Source organism: Squalius cephalus, assembly GCF_949319135.1.
Source record: "Squalius cephalus genome assembly, chromosome: 2".
NCBI lineage: Eukaryota > Metazoa > Chordata > Actinopteri > Cypriniformes > Leuciscidae > Squalius > Squalius cephalus.
The window spans coordinates 50804533-50827587 of record NC_137123.1 but is presented as its reverse complement, the minus strand read 5'-3'; the positions used below and the strand labels follow the sequence as shown (position 1 = coordinate 50827587).

Below are 23055 nucleotides of genomic sequence, written 5' to 3'. Positions count from 1 at the left end.
GCAGTTAGCGAACATCATTTATTCATTAAGGCATGAAACAATGATCTCATTAAAGCAATTATTACAAGTTGTGATCGTAACGATTGTTTTTTGTTGATTCAGAGTTGGTGTCATTTCTTCAAAGGTCTTGGGGTCATCTAAAGTCTTCCTAAGAGGCTGGATCCAAACTGGAGCTGATGTAATCTTGGATGCCCATCCCGAGGTTGAAACAGAAAGAAAATAGAAAATATTTAGCGTTGCTGCGGTTCATAATATTCAAGCAATAGATCGTCATTCACAATTGATCAGATATAATTGGAGTGAAAGGTTATGAGATGCATTATGAGATGCTTGGCTAAAGAGATGTGTCTTTAGTCTAGATTTAAACTGGGAGAGTGTCTAAGCCTCAAACATGATCAGGAAGGCTATTCCAGAGTTTTGGGAGCCAACTGTGAAAACACTCTCCATAGATGTCATAGGTTCAACCAAGAGTCCAGAGTTTGGAGACCTTAAAGGGATAGTTCACCCAAAAATTAACATTTTGTCATCATTTACTCACCCTCATGTTGTTCCAAACCTGTATGTGTTTCTTTCTTCTGTTGAATGCAAAATAAGATATTTTAAAGAATGTTGGTAATCAAACAGACAGTTGACAGTAGTCATTGACTTCCATAGTAGGAAAAAATACTATGTAAGTCAATGGCTACCGTCAACTGTCTGGTTACCAGCATTCTGCAAAATATCTTCTTTTGTGTTCAACCTTTGTTGGGTTGGAACCCAAGTTGGAACAACTTGAGGGTGAGTAAATGATGACAGAATTTTCATTTTTGTGTGAACTATCCCTTTAAAGAGCGTGCTAGACAGTAGTGTGATAGAAGATCAGTCAAATACACAGGAGCTGAACCTAGGGCTTTATTGGCCAGTAGCAATACTTTGTAATCAATAACTTAATAGCTAACCAGTTTAGAGATGATAAAATTGGAGTTATATGGTGCTATTTTCGTGACCTGGTACGAATTCTAGCAGCTGCATTATCTATTTAAAATAAATAAATAAATAAATAAGAAATAAAAAATACACTACCATTGGAAAGTTTGGGGTCAGTTCGTAAGTTGTTGTTTTTTTTTTTTTAAAGAAATGTATACTTTCATTCAGCAAGGATGCATTAAATTAATGATCAAAAAGCGACAGTATTTTTTTATTTTTTATTTTATTTTTTTTTTTACATATTTTTAAATAAATGCTGTTCTTTTGAGCTTTTTCTTCATCAAAAAAAAAAAAACATTGATGATAATAAATGTTTCTTGATTTCTGAAGGATCGTGTGACACTGAAGACTGGAATAATGGTGCTGAAAATGCAGTTTTGTCATCACTGGAATATTTTACTTTTTAAAATATAAAAAACAGTTTTCAAATTTTAAATTTATGCTAGTATCATAACATGGTTTTGGTGTACATGTTTTAGTAAGTGTTTGGAGGAAGAACATGCCTCTCATGTCTTCACAGGTCCTGTTACTTTCCAGCTGCAACTCCACCCATCTGCCTAACTTGCATATTAGAGAAGAAAATGTATGGCGTCATGCAGAAACCTTGAGAATAGCAGTTATATAAACACATGGCATCTGTCCAGTTAAGACAGGTAATTTATTCCGTTTGCACTTGCCTGTCATTTATCTTATCTGTGTTATGTGCTTAAAGGCTTATTCAGAACTAGATTAAGAGGTCTTATCAAAACACAATGTAAGGGTTTTTTTATACATAACAAGCCAGATAAAAATATAAATCACAGCCAGTATTGATCTGTTCTATTTTCAGGATTTTCATGGTTGTAACTTGTGACAAGAAATTCTACATTCCAGCAACACAAAGATAAAAAAATAAATAAAAAACGTGCCAATTTCCTACGAAAATTGTAGAATTTATTTTCAGTTTGAATTCAATAGAGTTCTTCTCAGAGACAGTTTCAGATTCTGCTTTGCCGAGTGAGTCACATCATAGTCACTCGGTTTAGCTGGCTCAACCGAGAGCAACACATTCAACATTCATAGGTCTGTTAACCAAATCATCACTCTGAAAATCATAAATCCCTAATGACACAAAGCACTCATTAAAACCAACATAATGGAATGTACCGAACAAAGACTTCCTCAAAAAAAAATTTATCGAAGGTGTCAGTCTGTAATTGTTGCAAATGATGTTTTCAAAAAGTAAAAAAAAAAAAAAAAAAAGAAAAAAGAAAGCAAGCACAGTCTATGGTCTAATTTGTCGCAATGGAACCTGCCATTTTATTTATTTTTATTCCATGTGTTGGTAAAACAATTAGGTAATGCAAAATCATTTATTTATGAAGCAGCAAAAATGTAAAACATAACATTCAAAAATATTAAATCATCGTTTTGGCCAACACACATGTATATACACACACATGATGTAATATATATATATATATATATATATATATATATATATATATATATATATATATATATATATATATATATATATATATTGTATGTATGTATGTATGTGTGTGTGTATATATTATATATTATATATATATATATATATTAGATAAAATTCTAAATTATCAGAACTACTTTTGTCACATGAGGTTTAGAAACGTTTATCTTGATCAAAACCTAAATACAAAGCAATTTTCTTTTGAATAGAAAGGAATCAAATGAAACTTGATTAACAGTCTCTGCTGTGACACCACACCCTGAGATATTTGCATAAACTAGGTGTGGTGCTTAATAACATTAAGGAATATAGCAACTCATTTAGGCCAACAAACTGAAGCGATGTACACTAACTAGTTCTGAACACATTCCATACAACTCCCACAATCGAAAGACATTTGCCTGTGCTCGCTTTACTATGTATACTTGCACTTTCAGTTTTTGTGACGATATAAGCGCTATACAAAAAGATGACTTAAAGAAGCTTTTAAGAATGAACAACCTATACATTGAATGAAAAGATTAATGAGGCGTTTCAAGCGGTATGTATAGAAGTGGTGAAATATTTGCATTTGTATGACTTTCCCCCGTCTTTTGCCAGGAACCTTTTGTATCAGTGTTGCAGTAGAAACAACGGATGAACATGAACATTTGGGGTTGGAACCAATGAACATTGCATTGCATCAGACACAGGAGAATAGAAAAAAGAAGGAAAGGGAGAAAGAAAAGGGAGGGATGGGTCACCAAATGGGTCATTTGCCACATTTTCGGATGTGACCTCAATGTCCTGAACCGCCATACAGTGTTTTTCACTACAGGGCCTTCTCAGGATAGGCTGAAATAAGACCAGGGAGGTTTGGGTGTGTCTCTAAGAGCAAAGTTGGTGTGTGTGTGTTGTGTATGTTTTCAGATGCTGTCCTGGGCTACATTTCCTCTGTGCACATGAAGCTTAAAGGCAGGGCAGATTGTTTCCTGACCATCCCATTTGAGTGTACGTGTTCCTCTGCCCTCTGCATGTGCTCCTAAGATAAACTTGTCGAGTAGTTTTTACACTTTTAATGCATTTATTTTAAGCAGAAAACAAAATATAAATATGTTAGATAGTTAGTGGTGCTTGCTAAGGCATGTTTTTATATTACTATCCTCTTTAAACAAGCCCTTTACATTGTTTTTTAAACGCACCCTAAATTATAAAGATTAAATGTTGCTGTATAACATCATATATACGTCAAATCAACCAAGTATGATAAAATATTAAATGTATAGCAGTAATATATTATGTAGAAAATCCCATTTATACTCTGTGTGAAAAATGTGATGTAATATTGTAAAGACTAAAGACAAGTTAATTAAATTCAAAATATAGAAGTGTGTACCCACTTCGAGCACAGCCCATCACCCAAGTCTTGGTAACACTTTATTTTACAATGTCATTGTTACTTGTAGTTACTAGTAATAACTATAAAGTATGCATAATTACATACAACCAACCCTAAACCAAACCCTAATATTACTCAGTAGTTAAATGTATAATTACAGTGCAAAGACACCTTAAGATAAAGTGTTACCAAATAAAGTGTAACCGAAATCTTACACAACCAGAGTAACTGTTGATATGCTGTGCCATTCCAAACTGCTTACAGACCGTGTGGTGTGGCTGAAGCACGACGGGTGTAGCAAAACCACAATTTGGCAAAAACTACAAATCACTCTAGTGTTGCCAAGAGGAAGAATAGGTGAGAAAGGTATATGTGAATGAAAGGTGAGGAGGAAGCAGAACAACGGAACGGTGGTTTCACCAGTAACTATTTCGACACCTCTTTTGCGAAAAGATGTGTTGATTAAAAAAAACAAAAACATTTCAGCTATTACACACAGAGCCGATCCTGACCTTCCTGGAGCCCTAAGCAAAATTCTGTTAAGGGGCCCTCCCTGACCCGTGAGCCATGTCAACCATTTCCCATTGCCACACAGTCACACCTGACACCCCAGTGCTCCCATTACAATCCTCCTTCCTTTAACTAGTACTAATGAAAATGTAATTCCTGATATCAGAAACAGACATTGCTACTAGAAAAAGTACATTCTTAATATCAAGAGTTCACATTTTAAATAGTACAAATGTAATTAATATCAAAAATGCATCCTGTGAATGAATAAAAGCTAAAATGGCTTGTCATAGCATGTTACTGTGTTTTAAATGATAAAAGCAATACTTGGTGGTTATTATTTACTGAGGGATGTGCATCCATATTAACCAGTAGGCCTATGTCCAGCCAATCAACATTTTAAATGCAATATAGCCCATAAACCAATAGTCATTGTCAATATATTGCTTTTCATCTTGCTTTATTGCAGAGTTGTAACTAAACTGACTTGGAGACTAGATAATTAATTGTCTTGTTTTTAAAGTATGTGCGCCTATAATGAGGAGTGGCATCACGCCCATATTGTACTGGTCCCCACAGATGTGTTGCTGGAAAGTGCTCGTTTCATTTCGCGCACGCGCATATGAACGCATGTTAACGCGCGACGCGGTTTCCGCAGTTTATAAACAAACACCGTTGCCCTTTGTCGTTTATCAAACGTAATATTTCACTTTCACTTTTTTTTTTTTTTTTGTCAGGCACAAAGTCACAGAAGCCCTGGAAGTGGCCGGCATTAGCAAGCAAGACACAGAAATACCAAAAGGTGCACTGCCCGCTGGGTGAGAGACAGACATACAAACTAGAGAGAGATGCACATTTGCTGACATCAAACTTGGAGAGGAGAGAACACAAGTCTACCTGATAGCTGTTTCCGCAATTCACTCCCATTGTGTGTTTTTTCTCTCTTTTCGTGACCAGAATGATAGTTCCGCTTAATTTTCTCATCGATTTTTTCAACTTTGATCGACGCGCTTTGACACGAGGGGGAGTCGGGGCCTTGAGTAATTTGCGGGGCCCTACGCAACTTGCGTAGTGTGCGTATAGAGCTGATCGGCTCTGATTACACAAAACAACAGAGCTAGATTTAAGTGAAATTAAAGATGGGTGAGAAAATGAGTGGGAGGATGTGTGTGTGCTAGTGCAATTTGTTCTGAATGTATTATAGATGGTTAAAACTGAGCTTAACTGGCACTTAGCCTACCTGGAATATTTGGGCACTCACAAACACATTCAGAAACATGACAGCTGAGGAACAGGCTCTACAGCAGTTGATCAGAGAAAGTCTTTGTTCTTGTTAACATGATTGTGGAAAATAAAGTTATATTGCTACATTTATTATCACACACAAAAGGTTAGTTTAGTCATAAATCAGCTTATAAAACGGCTCAGATAAGTAGCTCCCTCCTATCTAAACGCCCACCTGTTATTAAGTAATGTGTATGTCTGCTGTCGTTTGACTTTGATCATTGGTTTTGAAAGTTGTAGGCTATTACACATCACACAGATTCCACTGATTCCAGGGCTTAAGTTAAAACACACTGTATTTGCTCATGGTTTAAGAAATGTTTGATGAGCACTGATGAATGTTGTGTAGCAGTTAGGCAATCAATAAGACCAACACATGACGACATCATTCACATCCAAAACAAACACATGATGAAAGCACTTTCTTAGGTTTTAAGTTATTAATGGCCTATAACAGGATTCGGAAACTCCTTTTGGCTCAGGACTCAAACAAGAGCCAATATACTATTTTTGTTAAATCTTCCAATTTATCTTATGTCTACAGACATTGCAATTTATATGATAAATCTGTTTACATTTATATTATACAGAATTAATTTGAATTACAATTAAGCACATCAGAAACAAGCACACAATGATATCCAGGGGTTTGAAGTGAAATCATATCACTTTTGTTTTCTGCTTATCCTCAATGTTAATATTACATCAATTCATAACTATTTTCATAAAGAAAATTTCACTAAAGAATGATTAAACACTAATCTATAGTGATCACTGATGTAGCAGTGTATTGTTGACAATTCTGATATAATGCATTACTTGTCATCATATTCATAATAAAATGTCCTAAATATATTTATTTGAATTTTATATTCATTCAAACAGTAGAGCATGGCACAAGCAACAATAAGGTTGGGTTTAATTGGCAGAGAATACATAAAAAAATAAAATGCATCTGTCAAAATGCATAAATGTAAACTAATCCTTAAATAATTTGAATAAATATTAATACCACACATACACATATACACACAGTTGCAATCAAAATGATTCACCATGAATTATTTGAAGTATCAAGGCATTTTGGTAAAGATGGTGATGTCTTCGGTGCAGAGACTGAAGCTTGATGATCAATGGACGTACAGCCATCCCAAAGCCATCCCATTCCAAATCTACTGAAGCTTGGATCAGAGATCAGTCGTACAATGTTCTTGAGTGGCCTTCAGATTTAAATGTCATTGTAAAAATTTGGTGGAATTTGAAGAAAGCAGTGGTAACTTGAAAACCAAAGATTATCAGTGATCTGGATGCTTTTTCAAGTGAGGAATGGGGCAAGATTGCAGCAGAGAGGTGACAGAAACTTCCAAGCTCTGTCCAGGTTATAAAGAATAAAAGATTCTGCACAAAATTTACTTTTTGGGTGTTGAATAATTTCGTAGGCTACATGAATGCTTAGAACCAATTTAATTTTTTTTCATCAACTTTACATTCTCAGAATCACTCAAATTTGTACGAATAAACCTTTTATAATAGTTTCCCGATTCCTTTGTTTAATTGTTTTCATAAAGTTTTGTTCTCTGCAGCAAAATGTCTTCCAGGTCGAGGGGGTTGAATCATTTTGATTGCAACTATATATATAAACACACAGACATACACAAACTCACCTCTTCAAGTGTCTTACAGGCATTGAAAGAAATCCAGCTTAGCCGAACTGTAAACTTGACCTCACTTTAACAAGTCGAAGCATGTGGAGCATTTCATTTACAGAAAAGCTTCTACAGATGCTTTCCTGAAGAAATGCATCTCAGTATTCACTGTAGATCGTTAAAACCAGGTGCAATGTTGTTTAATGAAATGATTCAACAGAACATCCAATTCAAAGTATTACATGGAATTGCTCTTTGGAGCGAGAAACACACACACACAACCGAAATGAAACCAAAGCTGCATATCAAGTAAATCAACGCAACTCACATCAAACTATTTCAAATGTATTTAATGCATATAATAAGAATAATACTCTCAATAAAAACCAATAAAAATAAAGCACTTCATCAAGAATGATGTTTTAACAGTGTCCCTGTCTTTCCAACACGAATGGAATTCTCCAGAAAAGCACAAGAGGTCAAAGGGTAAGGGCATATTGTCACGCGAATGAATCAAGATTATCTGTTTTCTTTCCTCATTCACTCACAACCCTTTTTCCAATGTATTTCCTACTGCCAAAATATATCACGCTAAAATACAGAGGTGACAACTCGTTTAAAACCGACACTTGCGTACAGTGTGCTCAGACAAACACACTATCACAAATAAAAGCACCTGAAGTTTTTTTTTTTAAGTTGAGAAAGTGTTAAAATACTTTCCGCCAAGTAGCTAAAAACGGCATCATTGGAAACCTCAAAATCCAAATTATCCAAAAGACGCGTAGAAATTGATGGATACTGAGTTTATGCGCGAAGTTTGTGAGTAATAATGAAAGGAACCGTATGTTGCTTAAATGGTTTTAATCTTATTTGGGCAAATGTGTCAGTCAGGATTTTCTGTTGAGTGCAAGTGATTTCTGGGTAATCTGAGTAAATCCGCAGCATTCGGTCTGAGCCTCAGATGAAAAAAAAAACATATTTCTCTGTTTATGGAAGTGCACTCAGATTTTGAAGCTCCTCTTTGGTTTCTGTTAGAACAGAAGTTTGTGCAGGTTTAGAGTGTTCTAGAGGGTTTTCTTTTTTTAGTTTATATTGCACAGGAATATAATGGTTGATTGCCACATCCATACATGCTCACACACAAACACAAACAATCACACGAAATAAGAACGGTGCAAAATTACACTGCACAGAAAGAGTGCATTTATCCGTAGCCTTTCATAGGGCTGTTCAGTGCTTTCTTGGGAACTGTCAATCTAATGTATGAATGCCAATCAAATCTGCCATGGAGAGGCTTTGTTGGGGTCATTGCCATGTTAAAAACACAGAAACCACAGCAGGGAGTGTCTATTAAAAAAATAGTGATCCAAACCCTCTCTGTCCATAAAGTAAAAGCCAGTCACGAAAGCTTAGAACCAGAAAGAGAGGCATCTCAGCTATTTTGAGCTGTTTAATGCTTTGATCTTTTAGGTTGTTTGATCAGTTCTGGCGAGAAAGACCAAGATAAGATCTCCAAGATCATCTCAGTTGAAGGAAGGCCAGTGCCCTGAAAACCCTCCACTAAGATGGCTTGTTTAAAGAACGACAGAGCCAATAGGATTATGACAGATGTGATATTTACAAGAGGAGCTTGATAGCAGAGCTGGTGATGACAGTTGAGTGTTTATAAAGACTTGACTCTGTATCCTCACTGGCAATAGTTATTGGTTGTTGCTTGTGTTGGTGAGGTTGTCCTGCTCAGGAGAGGGGCTGTTTATACCCAGACTCCTGAGGAGATCTCTGAGATTGGATACAGTCTGCTGCTGCTCTGTCTGTTCCTGCTGGAGAGTCTTTACCTCCGACTGCAGCTCTGACTCTCGATTCATCAGGCCGTCCACACGAGTCTCCAGCCACCTGATCTTAGCGTGGGCAACCTGATGGAAGACGATAAATGTCAGCCAAATGCAATGTAAAAAAAGAAAGAAAATAAAAAAGTACAAAATATTCAGGAAGAATTTTTGCAGGGAAACTAACAGCTGAATAAATAATACTAATGAAAAAAGATACATTCCAATTTGAAATCTTGTTAATGTTGAAAATTCAGATAACATGTGAATAAGCCTGTAATCTATCTAAATCAGGAGTGGGCAAACTACGCCCCCGTTAGGCTGTTTAATCCGGCCCGTCGAGTATTTAAAAAATTGTCTTAAGATCGCATTCATTTTGCCTTTTTCTTGCAATACTTTGCATTATATATATATATATTGCGTTGCATATATTTGACAATCGGAATATCAGATACTTCATGCCATAGCTAACAAATGTAAAAAAGGAAAAATTACATAAAAGCAGATAATCGTTCATTCAGCGCTGTTGTTGCTGCGGTGTCACTTAACAAGCAATGACGCGTCACCATGGAAACCAAACAGACAGCGACTTAAGCGCATAGACTTGTTGCACGTTAATGTTTTTTCCTTTTTTGGAAACTCACAGAGAAAAAAAAATGTTTGGTAACCGCTTGCACACCTGTTTAGTTTTTCCTTTGGTTTGTCTGCTATTTAGTTTCTTTCCTCTTCTGGATTTGTGGATGTATCCTGACTGATTCCGTTTACCGACCTTTATCGCCCGGCTTTCGACTAGGCTCCCCTGTCTGCCATGTACAGAACCCGGTTTTGTTCATTAAATGTTCTGATCTGCCTTTGCTTTTTATGTTTTATTTTATTATACTTAAAATAAATTTGTATAGTCGAATTGTATTTGTAGTGCTTATGAAACGCAGTTTTCGCGTGCATATGATACGCACTTTATGGCGTGTAATAGGCACGCACTCCGCACCCCTAATCCTAACCAAGGGGTTTACAGTGCGTAGCATATGCACGCAAAAAATAAATAAATTTGGCGTATAAATGGCACGAGAAATAAAATTTGTGGTATAGATATGCACTTTCATGAGATCGTGTTTCATAATCTGCTACTGGGCTGGCCCTCTGTCAAATTTTAAAACCCAGTGTGGCCCTTGAGCCAAAAAGTTTGCCCACCCCTGATCTAAATGCATGTATTAAAAAAAGGATTCTGCTTGTATTAAAATGAGCCACCTGTAGCTCCTCTAGGAGGTCTAAGTTTTGCTGTCGGAGGCTTCCATTGGTCTTCTCCAACTGGGCCACTCGCTGTGACTGGCTGAGAGTGGAGGGACCATCCAAGAGCTCGTCCTGAAGAACATGATACTCCACCTCATAGGCCTGCAGCTGCTTACTGATATCCATCTCAGACACCTACATGGAGACATGTACAAATATACAAGATGAGCATGTCAAAGATGGGCAAGTCAAAGCATGTTTCTTTGTGTGTGTGTGTGTGTGAGAGAGCATGTCAAACTTCAGTTATATGATGAGGGGGGTCTAAATAACTCCAAGATCCAAAAACAACAAAATGAAAACATACATCCTGTGTATGTTTTCATTTAGCTGTTTTTGTGTATGAGTGTGTGTGTGCGCGCGTGCACACGCACTCTTCACAACTGCCATTTTAGAGTCTCATAAATTCCTAAAAGTGTAGGGTGCTCATACACACTTCCTTGACATCAAACAGAGACATCTTCAATTAAATTGTTATCCTGGTGATCCTATAACGGAGTCATGTTTATGGCAGGGGAATTACATGCACAAATACTACCATTTATATTTATATAATTTAAAAAGAGTAGACATTTTAAATATGAAGCAAATAGATAAGTTGTAACATGTTTAAAAAGATTCTGATTCTAGACTGTCCAATAAATTGATTAGATACAATTAAAATTCATCATCAAAATCATCATTTATCATTATCCTACATCACTGTCTATTTGACAGGAAACGATATTCATTGAATAAAGGTGTACATTTTAGTCTGTTCCTCGCACAGCAATCATATGGCTTTGAAAGACGTAATACATAGGTCACACACTTTTACAGATTTTCTATATACGTGTCTACTACTCTAAAATGTATTTACCAATCCCAAGAAGAACTCCCAAAAATGTAAAAATGTGCTTAATTTTCTTGCTGCTATATCGATCCATTGTGAGTGGTTGGCCATCATTTAAAATATTCAAGAGAACGAAGAGTGCTCTTGGTAATAGTCTTGCATGAAACACTTTTTCATGCAAGAATCATTTGAGACACACACATACATACACACACACACACACACACACACTGAGCAACACCCATACTTTACTAACTCCATCTATTATTTGTGCCGAGTTCATGATGAAACTAGTACTTATACGAAACCACATTTGAAGATGAACATGGGACACACCCAAGCACGAGTATGCGTTGATTGTGTAGGGAAAGACACATATATTGGTGTCACCACAAAAGCACAAAAAGAATCCACACCCAAATGTGCCACTGCCTTGACACTTAGCGAAAGTAAGTGCGTATGTGTTGATGTGAGTCGTACGTCTATTTGGAATGCAGGTTAACTGACACATATATTACCTGATTGATTGTTTTTTCCATTTGCACAAGGCCCAGATTGGGTAAGGTTGTTTTGATGAACTCGACAATTGACTCTAAATTGTCATGCTGGAGAATCAGAGGCTTGTGGCTACCAAGTAGACTCAAGGCCACCTTGAAGATGACCTCTGATCCCTGAAGGAACAGCATGTCTGGAAGATATAAAATCAATAAATACTGTTCAGTTTACATCAAGGAATCCATTTGAAGGCATCCATGTTCGATTGCAATATGCAAAATTTCATTCCAATATAATATATTACAGTTAATATATTACAGTTAATATAATATAATATATAATATAATATAATATAATATAATATAATATAATATATGCTCACAACTGAAGTTCAATAGTCTATTAGCAGCATGCCTGATAATAAATATATTAGGAACGCACCAATACCAAAAAATGTTACCATTTTGAAAAAAAAAAAAAAAAAAAAAAAAAAAAAATTATATATATATATATATATATAGAGAGAGAATTGCTAAACAGTTGTATTAAATTATTTGCATTTATAAACTAACTTAAAGTGCATGTTCAAGGGCAACGGTAAAATAAAACAGAAAATAAAGCATATACAATTAAATATCCAATATGCAGAGGGCAATTTTTTTGCCTCAACATCATTCATTAAAATTGTTTAATGCACACCTTGCTGCGGATTCTTCCTTACATATAGAATATTTCATTTACTAACTACTATATTTTTTTATTTAGCACTGCCCTGAATACGCTATGTTTATAAGTCCCTTGTTTGCAACTCATGACTACACAACTACACAAAATATACAATATAGTCGTTGATCATCCAGTTAATGACAGTATTAAGAATGTGTATGTGTATGTAAAGTTTTGAATTAGGGCGTTTGTGTAAATTCCATAATTATTTTGTCATGTGGACTATATGTAAACATCTGTTATGTGAAATAGCTTAAGAAAAAAAACGTAGTTTTTTGTACCCTCTTATTTTAAAATGATCAGTGTGTTTAAAAACTAAATGTATGCAAACTTATTACCATAACGTTTCATATATAATATTTTGGAATTACACTTTTCTTTATTACATCTACTTCAATACACGTTTTGCCTAAGACTAGAAGAAAAAAACCTGCAACTGAAAATCTCCAGTAGATTTGTTGAGAGTTGTGCGTTTGCATTGTATGTGTGTGAAGACAAAAGATTGCAAACAGAAATGTTTACGTGTGTAAGTTAGTGTGAGATGAGTATAAGATGAGAGGTTCCAAGATGGTTCAACAGATTAACCTTGGAAAGAGTCATGCAAGTTCGTGTGTCACAAGGTCAATGACATTCAACCTTATAATCACACCACACACACCGTCACAGATCCATGGTTAGGCAAAACAAAGTTAGCGCCAGTCGCCATGCATCAGCGATTGTGATTATCATGCATAATTAACTTCAGCGTTCCCATAGAAGATAAGAGAGCTTGCAAAGTACGATAAAGAGAGACAATGAATTTTCAGCTCTCTAAAAATGATAAATGGAGAAGGCCAGATTGCCAGTTGAAACCTCAGAATAATTTTATTCAGCAACAAATGTAAAAATTCATATATATAAAAAAATTATTGCTAGTAACACTATACCATTTGTAGACCAGGCGTTCTCAACTCTGGCCTTTGAGATCCACTTTTCTGATGAGTTTTGCCCCAACCCTAATCAAACACACCTGAACAAGTTAATCAAGATCTTTAGGATTACTAGAAACTTACAGGCAGGATAGTTTGATTAAGGTTGTACCTAAACTCTGATGTAGACAGTAATTTTACTATAGCAAAACAGTTCTAAAACTATATTTTAGATTTTTCGGAACTTTTGGATTGAATCTCATTTTTCATACAGCAAATTATACAGAGGGAATAAAAACAAATATACCGTTTTTTTCTGTTCAGATTGCGGTTGCCTTTTCAAATGTAATATATAAAAATACATCATAAAAACAAATTATTACATGGTTAAAACTGTGATGATGTAAATAAGTAAATAAATAAAGAAATGTGTTAAAGTTGTTAAGTTTGTTAGGTTTTAGTTAACAATAAAATTGTGCAAATCGCAACCGTGATTCCGATCATAACGGCACAATAAGCCGCAAGATTTAAGATATCAGTGCAGAGCGTGTTATGCACCAAAGTTTAATACTAAGATTTATGGATTTTGAGAAAATATGTGCAATAGCAGGCACCACTTAAGAGACAAATAACAAAGAAAGCGAAAAACCCAAATGCAAAAATTCTTCCCCAACCAGTAAAACCACCCTGGCACCCGGTGCCAGCTTGCAACATTTCGTTAATATCTCTGTAGTCAGGGTGTGTTTGTGTACATGCAGATATGTGTGTGCCCCTGAATGTATTTGGTAACGACAAAAGAGAGAATGCGCTGTTGTGTACAGTATGTGTTCCACAGTATCCTACGAGACAACAAAAGTATGGCAAACATGCAGGCCATCTTCATAAACACTTCTGTGGAAATTGAGAGAATCACTATCTGACTTGCCTGCTCATATCTCCTAACGTGCTTTCGTTTTTACTTTTTACTTCAGTAAAAGATGCCTTTTATCTCTGGCTGGTGTGGCTTGGTGGTTAAACATCTGAGCTGGTAACAAAACCCTAAGGATTGTAGGTTGTATGCAATTCATGAACTACAACCATAGTGCCCTTGAGCAAGGAACTTGTCCAAAGGGACTGTCCCTGTTTTAAATAAATACTTCTGCTAAATGTATAATTGTAAAAAGCACTGTGGTAATGGGTAATCTCAGGAACTCATTTAGATTGGGAAAGTGTGTATTGCGAGCGTGTGTGCGTATGAAAGTGCGAGTGAGGGTGTGTGCATTCACCGAACACTCGCGCCACGAATCCAAGTGGGAAATGTGAGGCAAAGGCAGTGAGGAACCAAGGAGCGGCGTACAGACTGGGGCCGATCTCGTACTGCTCCAGATGAGTGTACAGCTCTCTGTGATAGTCGTGCAACAGACGAGACAGCTGATACATCTGAATCTGAGAAAGAGAGAACACACAAGACAGAAGTCAGCAAGTCCGATTATCATGGATAAAGAATTCTGGTATACTGTGGAATACATTAAACAGATATAAAGCATATCTCTCATCTGATGAACACTAAAAAAATGTGATGGTTACTTGTGGTGTTTTTATTGAGCATCTCTTACAGTTATCTGATCAAATTCTTCTTACATGGTTGGCTGTGGAATTTGTTTTTTGTTTTTTTTTTGGGGGGGGGGGGGGGGGAGACTTGTATCTGGGCTGTCAAAGTTGATATACTATGTGATTAATTATGTTAAATGTTTATTTGATTTGTGATTTTTAAATGCAGTAAAAATAAATGCAACCCATTACTTAAAAGGAAGTGAACAGAACTATTTAAATTATTATAATAATGAGATCACGCTAAAGTTAAGATTTCAGAAATAATCTATCCCAATCTATAACTCCTGAACAAGAGGAATCCTTTTGTACAAAACCAAACGCAGTAACTACTTTTTTTTTAGGAAAAGTTATGACTGAAATTGGGTCTTTGGGACAATGATCTGTCCTCTCATATACATTATGGGTTTCTCTCAGAGTGTGAAAACCCATTTGGCTGGACAATCAATATAAATGTCTTAAACTGTCATGTTTGATCAATTTAATACATTTAATTTAAAAAAAAACAAAAAAAATCTTACTGACCCCAAACTTTTGAACAGTAGTGTACAAAAACTTGAGTAACACATCTAATTGTCTAAAGAATTCACCTTATATCCAATCACAGATCAACTCATTTAAAGGCCTACAAGAAAATGTGATTTAAAAAGACTTTATCCTGTCATCATTTATTCAACATGTTGTTCCACATCGTCTGACTTACATTCTTCCATGGAAAATAAAAAGAGACAGAAAAATAATGTAATGCTTGCTACTTGGCAGGTAATGTGATTAAACACTGCAGCCACTGTGAAGGAAATAGAGGCCAATGATATGTAGAATTAAAGGCCGCTGTTATGACTGCAGTCTTCAGCTCATGTGAGTGTACATCATTTTAAACATATGTCAAAAGCACTATTTAGGTGTAAAAAATAAGTGGGAAAAAATACCATTTGATGACATATTTGTTAGCATGTGAATGTTACTGTACCTGTAGTATGATCATATCAGGTCTGTACTGTTTCCGCAGCCCCATGTCGTACATGAGGAATCTGAGCATGTGGAATGCGTCCTCCTCACTCATATGGAGCAGCAACACGCCGGCCACAAAACTCAAGCCCTGGCAGTAACCCACCTCTGGGTCCAGTAGAGAATATGCCTTCAGTAGATTATAGAGGGACAGCTGGCCAGCCCCCAGCTGAGCGCTGAAATACGGATGAGTGGGAAATGTACGTCCTGGGAGAGGAATAATCATTCAAGTATTAATTTTTTTCAGTGCAGTCTGAGTGAAACAATGCTGCTGCTGTTGTTGATGTTGGCAGAAACATCAATAATAACACAATAATCTTACTATATCTTTGAATACTTGGACTACCTCGAATGGTTGGAAATGTTTAGAACATGAATTATGCAAGCATCTTGCAATATAGGAATTCACAGTACTGCATAGAATAAGAGTTTTTATTATCCCGTCTCCCTAGAAACAATATACATTCCTATAAGATTAGGTGTCTTGATGTGTTGTAAAGATGTATATCTCTCTTTATTCCCGCTGTCACTGTGCTGAGAGCCAGTGACACCTCCCTTTCTTTGTCTGAGCCTCCCCATTAATCTCTCCATCTTCACATCTGTCTATCTCCGTTAGTGTCTCAACCATTCATTCAGCCTGAGGTTCTGCAGAAGTTGTTCTCTATAATAACTGAAGTACTGATCATTTTGCAAAGAATGGAGACTTTTGTGTAAACTCAAATGACAATTTTTGAAAACATTCCAGGGCAAGAATGAACAAGTGTGTTTTTAAGACAGAACAGCAGAATAGTTGTTTTTCGGCATGCTAGAGCATAACCGTAAGCAAGCCCAACAATTAACTGTTGAGCCATCTAATCAAATGGACAAGTTTCTATCTTTCTCAAGACATTTCTGAGAGGCAAAACATCTTGAGCAACAGCGAGACACATCCAGTTGACTAGAATAAATCTGATAGATATTCAACAAAGACCTGGATAACTGACGACCTTCACAGGCAACAAACAACTACAGACTATACAAAAGGTTAACAGTAACTCTGTTCCAAAACCTAGTGAACTGCCTACCAAGACAGCATTTTAAGGGCATTTGACATTATTGAAAACAACAATATCACACATTGTGAAAGTTAATGGGGACATTAAGTGGTTAATTTGATCAAACCATTGCAAAAGTTTGGGGTCAGTAAGATATTTTGATGTTTTTGAAAGAAGTCTATTATGCTCACCAAGGCTGCATTTATTTGATCAAAAATACAGTAAAATATTATACAGTACAATATTATTGCGACTTAAAATAATTGTTTCTATTTTAATACATTTAAAATGTAATTTATTCCTGTGATGGTAAAGCTTAATTTTTAGCATCATTACTTCAGTGTCACATGATCCTTCAGAAATCATTCTGATATGCTGATTTGTTGCTCACGAAACATTTCTTATTATTATCAAAGTTAGAAACAGTTGTGCTGCTTAAAATTTGTGTGGAAACCATGCTACTTTTTTTGAGGATTCTTTGATGAATAGAAAGCCTTTATTTTTTAATAATGTTTTGTAACATTATCAATGTATTCACTAATCACTTGATCAATTTAATGCATCCTTGAATTCAATTTATTGCATCCTTGAATTCAATTTATTGACCCAAAAATGTTTTAACACAGTAGTGTATATTAATATAACAAATAACACAATTTACTTTCATTCAATCCCAAAGAGTACATTTTAATATTTTTAAATAACTACATTTAATTTATTTAATTTTATTTACAATTTAACCCGACATTTGAGAATTCTATATATTTTTTTAGAACAGTCAACCTTTTTCCACCTCACGGCCCCACTATGTCCAAGACAATATTTGAAGGCCCTCCTTCTTAAGCTGTTATAATAAAAATAAATAAACGAACAAAAACACAAAAAAGTACCAGTTTAATGATGTACATCTTTATTTTAGCATCTAAATAAAGATTATGTTAATATAACTAAATATGAATAATTTAAATAATTGTAAGTCTTATTGTGGCCCCACTGTAAGTGTGCAGAGGCCCCTAGTGGATACCGGCCCCCTGGTTGAGAACCACTGTTTAAAAAAAATACTGAATTGTTAGCATAGCAACATGCCAATGTATAATTCTATCAGAATCAGTTGTGGGCCCAGTCTCCTGTGTGCTTCACGAGAGGAGCATTATTTGTGCATCAAGCACAGTTGTTGCCTATCAAGAATGTCCCAAATTGGTCACTTATGAGGTTCCATTTTAGTTAGATGGTGCCCATGTAAGCTGTAGGCAGCAATGCAGTTCACTAGGTTTTGGCACAGACCCATTGTGTTCGTAATACTAACCCAAGTCTATTAGGATGGCATGCTGTTGAGATGTGAGCTGCTTTAGAAGCTCTTTGTAAGGAGCGTTATTGTTAGGAGGTTTGGCGCTGGGCCCCTCCTTCCTCAGCAAATACTGCTCTGAAAGCAACTTCCAGATCTCTCCTCGATGCTGACGAGGAACGCCTGAGAGAGAGAAAAACAGAGCGAAGAGGAGAAAGAGTTTAATTGATGGACCTTTGAATGTTTACATGCCTTGAGCAGAACACCACACATTACTGAAGAAAACACTCACTAACTGTGATCTCATCTGACATGTAGATGGACGTCCATTCAATCACTTTAAGAGGACAAAGTCAACATTGACAAGGACTGACGTAAAACGGTAACGCGCATCCCCATTCACACGCATCAGAAGATGACATTTACAAACATCACAAATCCAAAAGCCAACTACAAGCTTAAAACATGGTTCCTTGTGAAAAGTCTGTCCCACTAGCGTGACCAAAAAGAACTGCAAACACTCATTTTGTCTCCACCGCAGTATATCATACATAAATCAGTATGATTAATCACTATGTGAAGAACTACACTAGATCTATCGTGATAGCATGGTAAACTACGTGTAACATTTTTTGTATGGGTAGGTGTACGTGAACAATTCATGTAAATGCCACAGGTCCACTGAACTTGAACAGGTGTGTGTGTGTGCGCATTAGTGCATGCAAGCTCACCATTCACAATACTGTTCTGCAGAACTACCACTATAAAAAGCTGACTATCAACGAGACAGCTCTTCCATCTATGCAAATAAAACACTCACGCACATATTTGGAATACACCATCAAATATGAAAAACAATAATAAACTTCTTTTTTTTTTCCAGGAAAAGTCAATTAAAGGCTTCAAAATAAGAAATGAACAGTCATCACGATGTACACTTCTCTAAACTGAAAACCGATACATAAACTATCTAAAACATCATATTACATACTCCTCACTCAATGATCAGTTTTAGTTCAGTTAATCCAGGTGTCAAAATATTCATTGAATAAGCTGAGGCCAAGCCTCAAATCAACTTCAACATTCTTATGTCTCCGTGCGTGTGTGTGTATGCATTTTAGTTACCTTGTCCCACAGCTGTGTGGATCTCCTCTGTGTCGAATCTGACCTTTGACCTCCCAGTGGTGCTGAGCATTCTCTCCCAGACCAGAGTGACATCTTTCAGACATGGAGTGATCTCTTCATAGTCCAGCTTCAGTCGTCTGCACTGCAGATCACTCTCTGATGCTGTACACACATCGAATAAAAGGTTAAGAAACTGAATTATGTGCAGAATAAAGATAGTTGAGCTAAAGAATAGCACATTAATAACCGCATGACACCACAGAGCATTTCATTTAATTACTTTTTCAGTACCATTTATGGACTCTGATGTGATAAACTAAGCTTAAGTCACATTGCCCAAAATTAATTTGAAATATTTATATCTAAAAACAATAGGATTTGTTGCTATTATGAAATTATTATTTATGAGATACATTACATTTTTATTGCCATAATCAAGCCGTTTATTTCTCCACCAAAAATTACTATAATTAAAAATTGGTTTTACATATTGGTTATCGAACACAAACATATATACTACCGTTTAAAAGTTTGGGGTCTGTAAGATTTTATAATATTTTTGAAGTCACTTATGCTCAGTATTTTTGTGCTTAATATTTTTTGCTTAAACTGATACTTTAAAAGAAATAGAAATCTTTTGCAACATTATAAATGTTTTTACTATCACTTTTGATTTAATGAATGCTTGATGAAAAAAACAAATCTTACTAACTCCATACTTTTGAACATTAACGTCCATATTAAAAGTTTAAACTAGTCGTATAACCCATTGTCATGAAATCCTGCTCCTAGTGCTACACAGGATTGGGAAAAAGTATATATAGTGTGAAGTCCATATTTGTTATCGTTTACATTTACATTTATTCATTTACCAGACGCTTTTAGCCAAAGCAACTTACAAAATAAGGAATACAACAAGCGATTCATCATATCGAGCCAATAAACACAAGAAGTGCAGTTAATGCAAAGTTTCAGGCATCGTTTAGAATAGTACAAGCTAAAACAGGGAGAGATTAAAGAATAAAGCACAGTTGAAGACTTTTTTTTCAGCGGGATGCAGTCAAGTGCTGCTGGAATTCAGGGATTCTGCGTTCCGGGTAGCGTTGCAAAGACCATTCCACCAGCAAAGAACCTTGAACAAAAACATCCTGGAAAGTGATTTTGTGCCTCTCAATGAAGGTACCACGAGGCGTCGTTGCTCGCTTACTGACCTCAGGCTTCTGGAGGGGGATGTAGACTCATAAGAGCGAGTGGAGGTAGGAGGGTGCATTGAAGACCAGTCATGCTGAAGCGTTCAGGATCAATTTTAGAGGTTTGGTTGCACATGATGGAAGTCCAGCCAGAAGAACATTGCAATAGTCCAGCCTAGAAATGACAAGGGCCTGGACCAGAATTTGTGGAGGATGCTCTGTTAGGAAGGGCCTGTTCTTCCTGATGTTGTGCAGTGCAAACCTGCATGATTGTGCTGTCCTTGCAATGTGGTCTTTGATTTGTATCTGTTTTATCGTAGTTTGTTGTTATGTTAATAAAAGCTAGCTGTAGTAAGCCTAGTAAGTCTAATCGCACTTATTGCACCAGTGAGAATTCTCATTCAGACACACACACAAACACAGGAAGAGACATAACAGCAAGAAGGGAAATTTCAGGAACAGGAGAATAATACCCTCCCCTCCCCACCCATCCTTACCCATGGGAAAAAATTAAACCATAAAAAAAAAGAAAGAAAGAAAGAAACAGAAATAGAAGTCTCCAAAGTGACACACATCAAATGTCTTGTGATTGAGAAGAAACATGGTAATAAAAACAGGCAAGAAGTAGGGCAGACAGCCTTCCCAGTACAATCCTTCTGACCCACTTTTATATGCACACACCCTATTCAATAGGTCTGGCTGCTTTCTTTTCAAGCTTCTGTTCTTTCCTTTCAGCTAATGAGCAGCATGACTGAGCATGGCATGGCAGGACGTGACAATCTGCCAATCATGAACACGCCCAAATCAGAACGCATCTGTGCCAGAAAACTTCTTTACCTTTCATAATCATCTCATAACCTGCAGCAGGGACTTCCAGGTAAGGCTGCGCATGGGTGCGCCAGGTTTTGCAGATATGTGTGTGTGCTACTATTTATGGACTATTATGCTTTTGTGTATGCCGGCTGAATGTAAACCAGACAAATCATCCATCTAACAGCAACCTAAATGCCTAAATACTTTTAATGCTGAATACCATTCATTGAATAAATCAGTAATTGATAAATGATTTCATTTTCAATTGATTTTATTTTTGTTAATTGAGTCTGCAAAAGGCATCCTAATGTTATGGCACTTTTCCACTACACAGTACCAGCTCGCCTCGGCTCGACTCGACTCGGCTTTGTTTGGTCTTCCACTGTGTAAAAGTTGTAACTGTATCTGCTTCCAGGTACTTTTTTTCGTATCACCTCCGGCGAGGTTCTAAGCGAGCTGAGGCGATACTAAAATGTGACGTGAAAACACGGCAGACTGCTGATTGGTCAGAGAGAATCGTCACTATTCACTGCGTCATCATTGCACGCGCCAGACGGAGTATCCTGAATAAAAAAACATCCAAAACAAAAACAGCATACACTTGATTTCCTCCATTGTCCTGTGTGTGTGGGTAGCGGGTGTGTCTCACGCATAGAAAGTAAAATAAAGGTCTCGCGTAGAAGATTAAGTCACGGCAGTTTCCTGCGGTGCCGCTATGACGACCAGGTACTATTGTGGAGGTACTATCTGCAATGGAAAACGGAGCGAAAAGCGAGCCGAGCCGAGATGAGGCGAGTCGAGTCGAGCTGATACTGGTAATGGAAAAACGCCATTAGATAGATTACTTGGCCATTTGTATGCTGAATGAAAGTGTTCACAATGATATGAGTCACTGCATATGTGTTTGTGTTTTACCTTGTAGTTTCTGATTCTCTTTTTCCATCCGCAGGAGGAGGATCTGTTGAAGAATGGCTTTTCTCCATAACTCTCTTAGCTCCGCCCCACTCGTCTTTCTCCTCTCCTCTGGCACCGCCCGCAGGGTGCTGTCCCCGCCCCCCAATGCCATTCTGCTGCCAACCTCTAAAGCGGATTCTGAAAAATAAAGAAAAACGTAAACAGATTGTCATAAGACAAAAATCAACCTGCATGAACTACCAACGTTTGCCTAGATAAATTACTACCTACCAACATCATCTACATAACATCTACCAATATCATCATGTCTACATTTGTCATTATATCATAATTTCAGCAGTTAATACCAAAAACAATGAAGATTCTGCATTCAGACTGGTATGCAGTCTGTAAAAGACTGTAAAATGCTACAGTAAAAAGCACTGTCTATATGAGTATTGGCCATATGTTATGATCAATTATCAGTATTTTTTGTTACTGTGCATGTCTCCAAGTAAATATTATTGCAAGGTATTAAATAAACTGTAATAAAATACAGACAGGCAGAAATTACAAATAAGACAAATAATATGAGAAAAGCTATATAGAAGGACCAAGTATTCAAGTAAACACTCAAAACATAAGTAATAAAAGGTAAAACAAATTCTACTTAAATTTAAATATCGGTTTTACAGCTGTTTACAATCATTTAAGACAAACATGATTGTGTTTACTTTAGGTGAAATTGCTTGTCTTGGCAAGACATTAGAGTAGCTACCAAAAA

General features: G+C 36.4%; 1 protein-coding gene across 8 annotated transcripts in view; it reads right to left on the bottom strand.

The window, feature by feature from the left end:
• Nucleotides 1-7595: 7595 nt before the first annotated feature.
• tbc1d1 (TBC1 (tre-2/USP6, BUB2, cdc16) domain family, member 1) overlaps nt 7596-23055 on the bottom strand; it is a 62584-nt gene continuing 47124 nt past the window's right edge. For all 8 annotated transcript variants that reach the window (XM_079856756.1, XM_079856758.1, XM_079856759.1 and 5 more), the window contains 8 exons: nt 22293-22469; nt 19375-19536; nt 18271-18432; nt 15893-16137; nt 14598-14757; nt 11722-11891; nt 10333-10509; nt 7596-9171 (listed from right to left, as the gene is read on the bottom strand). In XM_079856756.1, coding sequence (XP_079712882.1) covers nt 8959-9171; nt 10333-10509; nt 11722-11891; nt 14598-14757; nt 15893-16137; nt 18271-18432; nt 19375-19536; nt 22293-22469 — 1466 coding nt within the window. In that variant the 3' untranslated portion in view covers nt 7596-8958. The remainder of the gene's footprint in view (nt 9172-10332; nt 10510-11721; nt 11892-14597; nt 14758-15892; nt 16138-18270; nt 18433-19374; nt 19537-22292; nt 22470-23055) is intronic.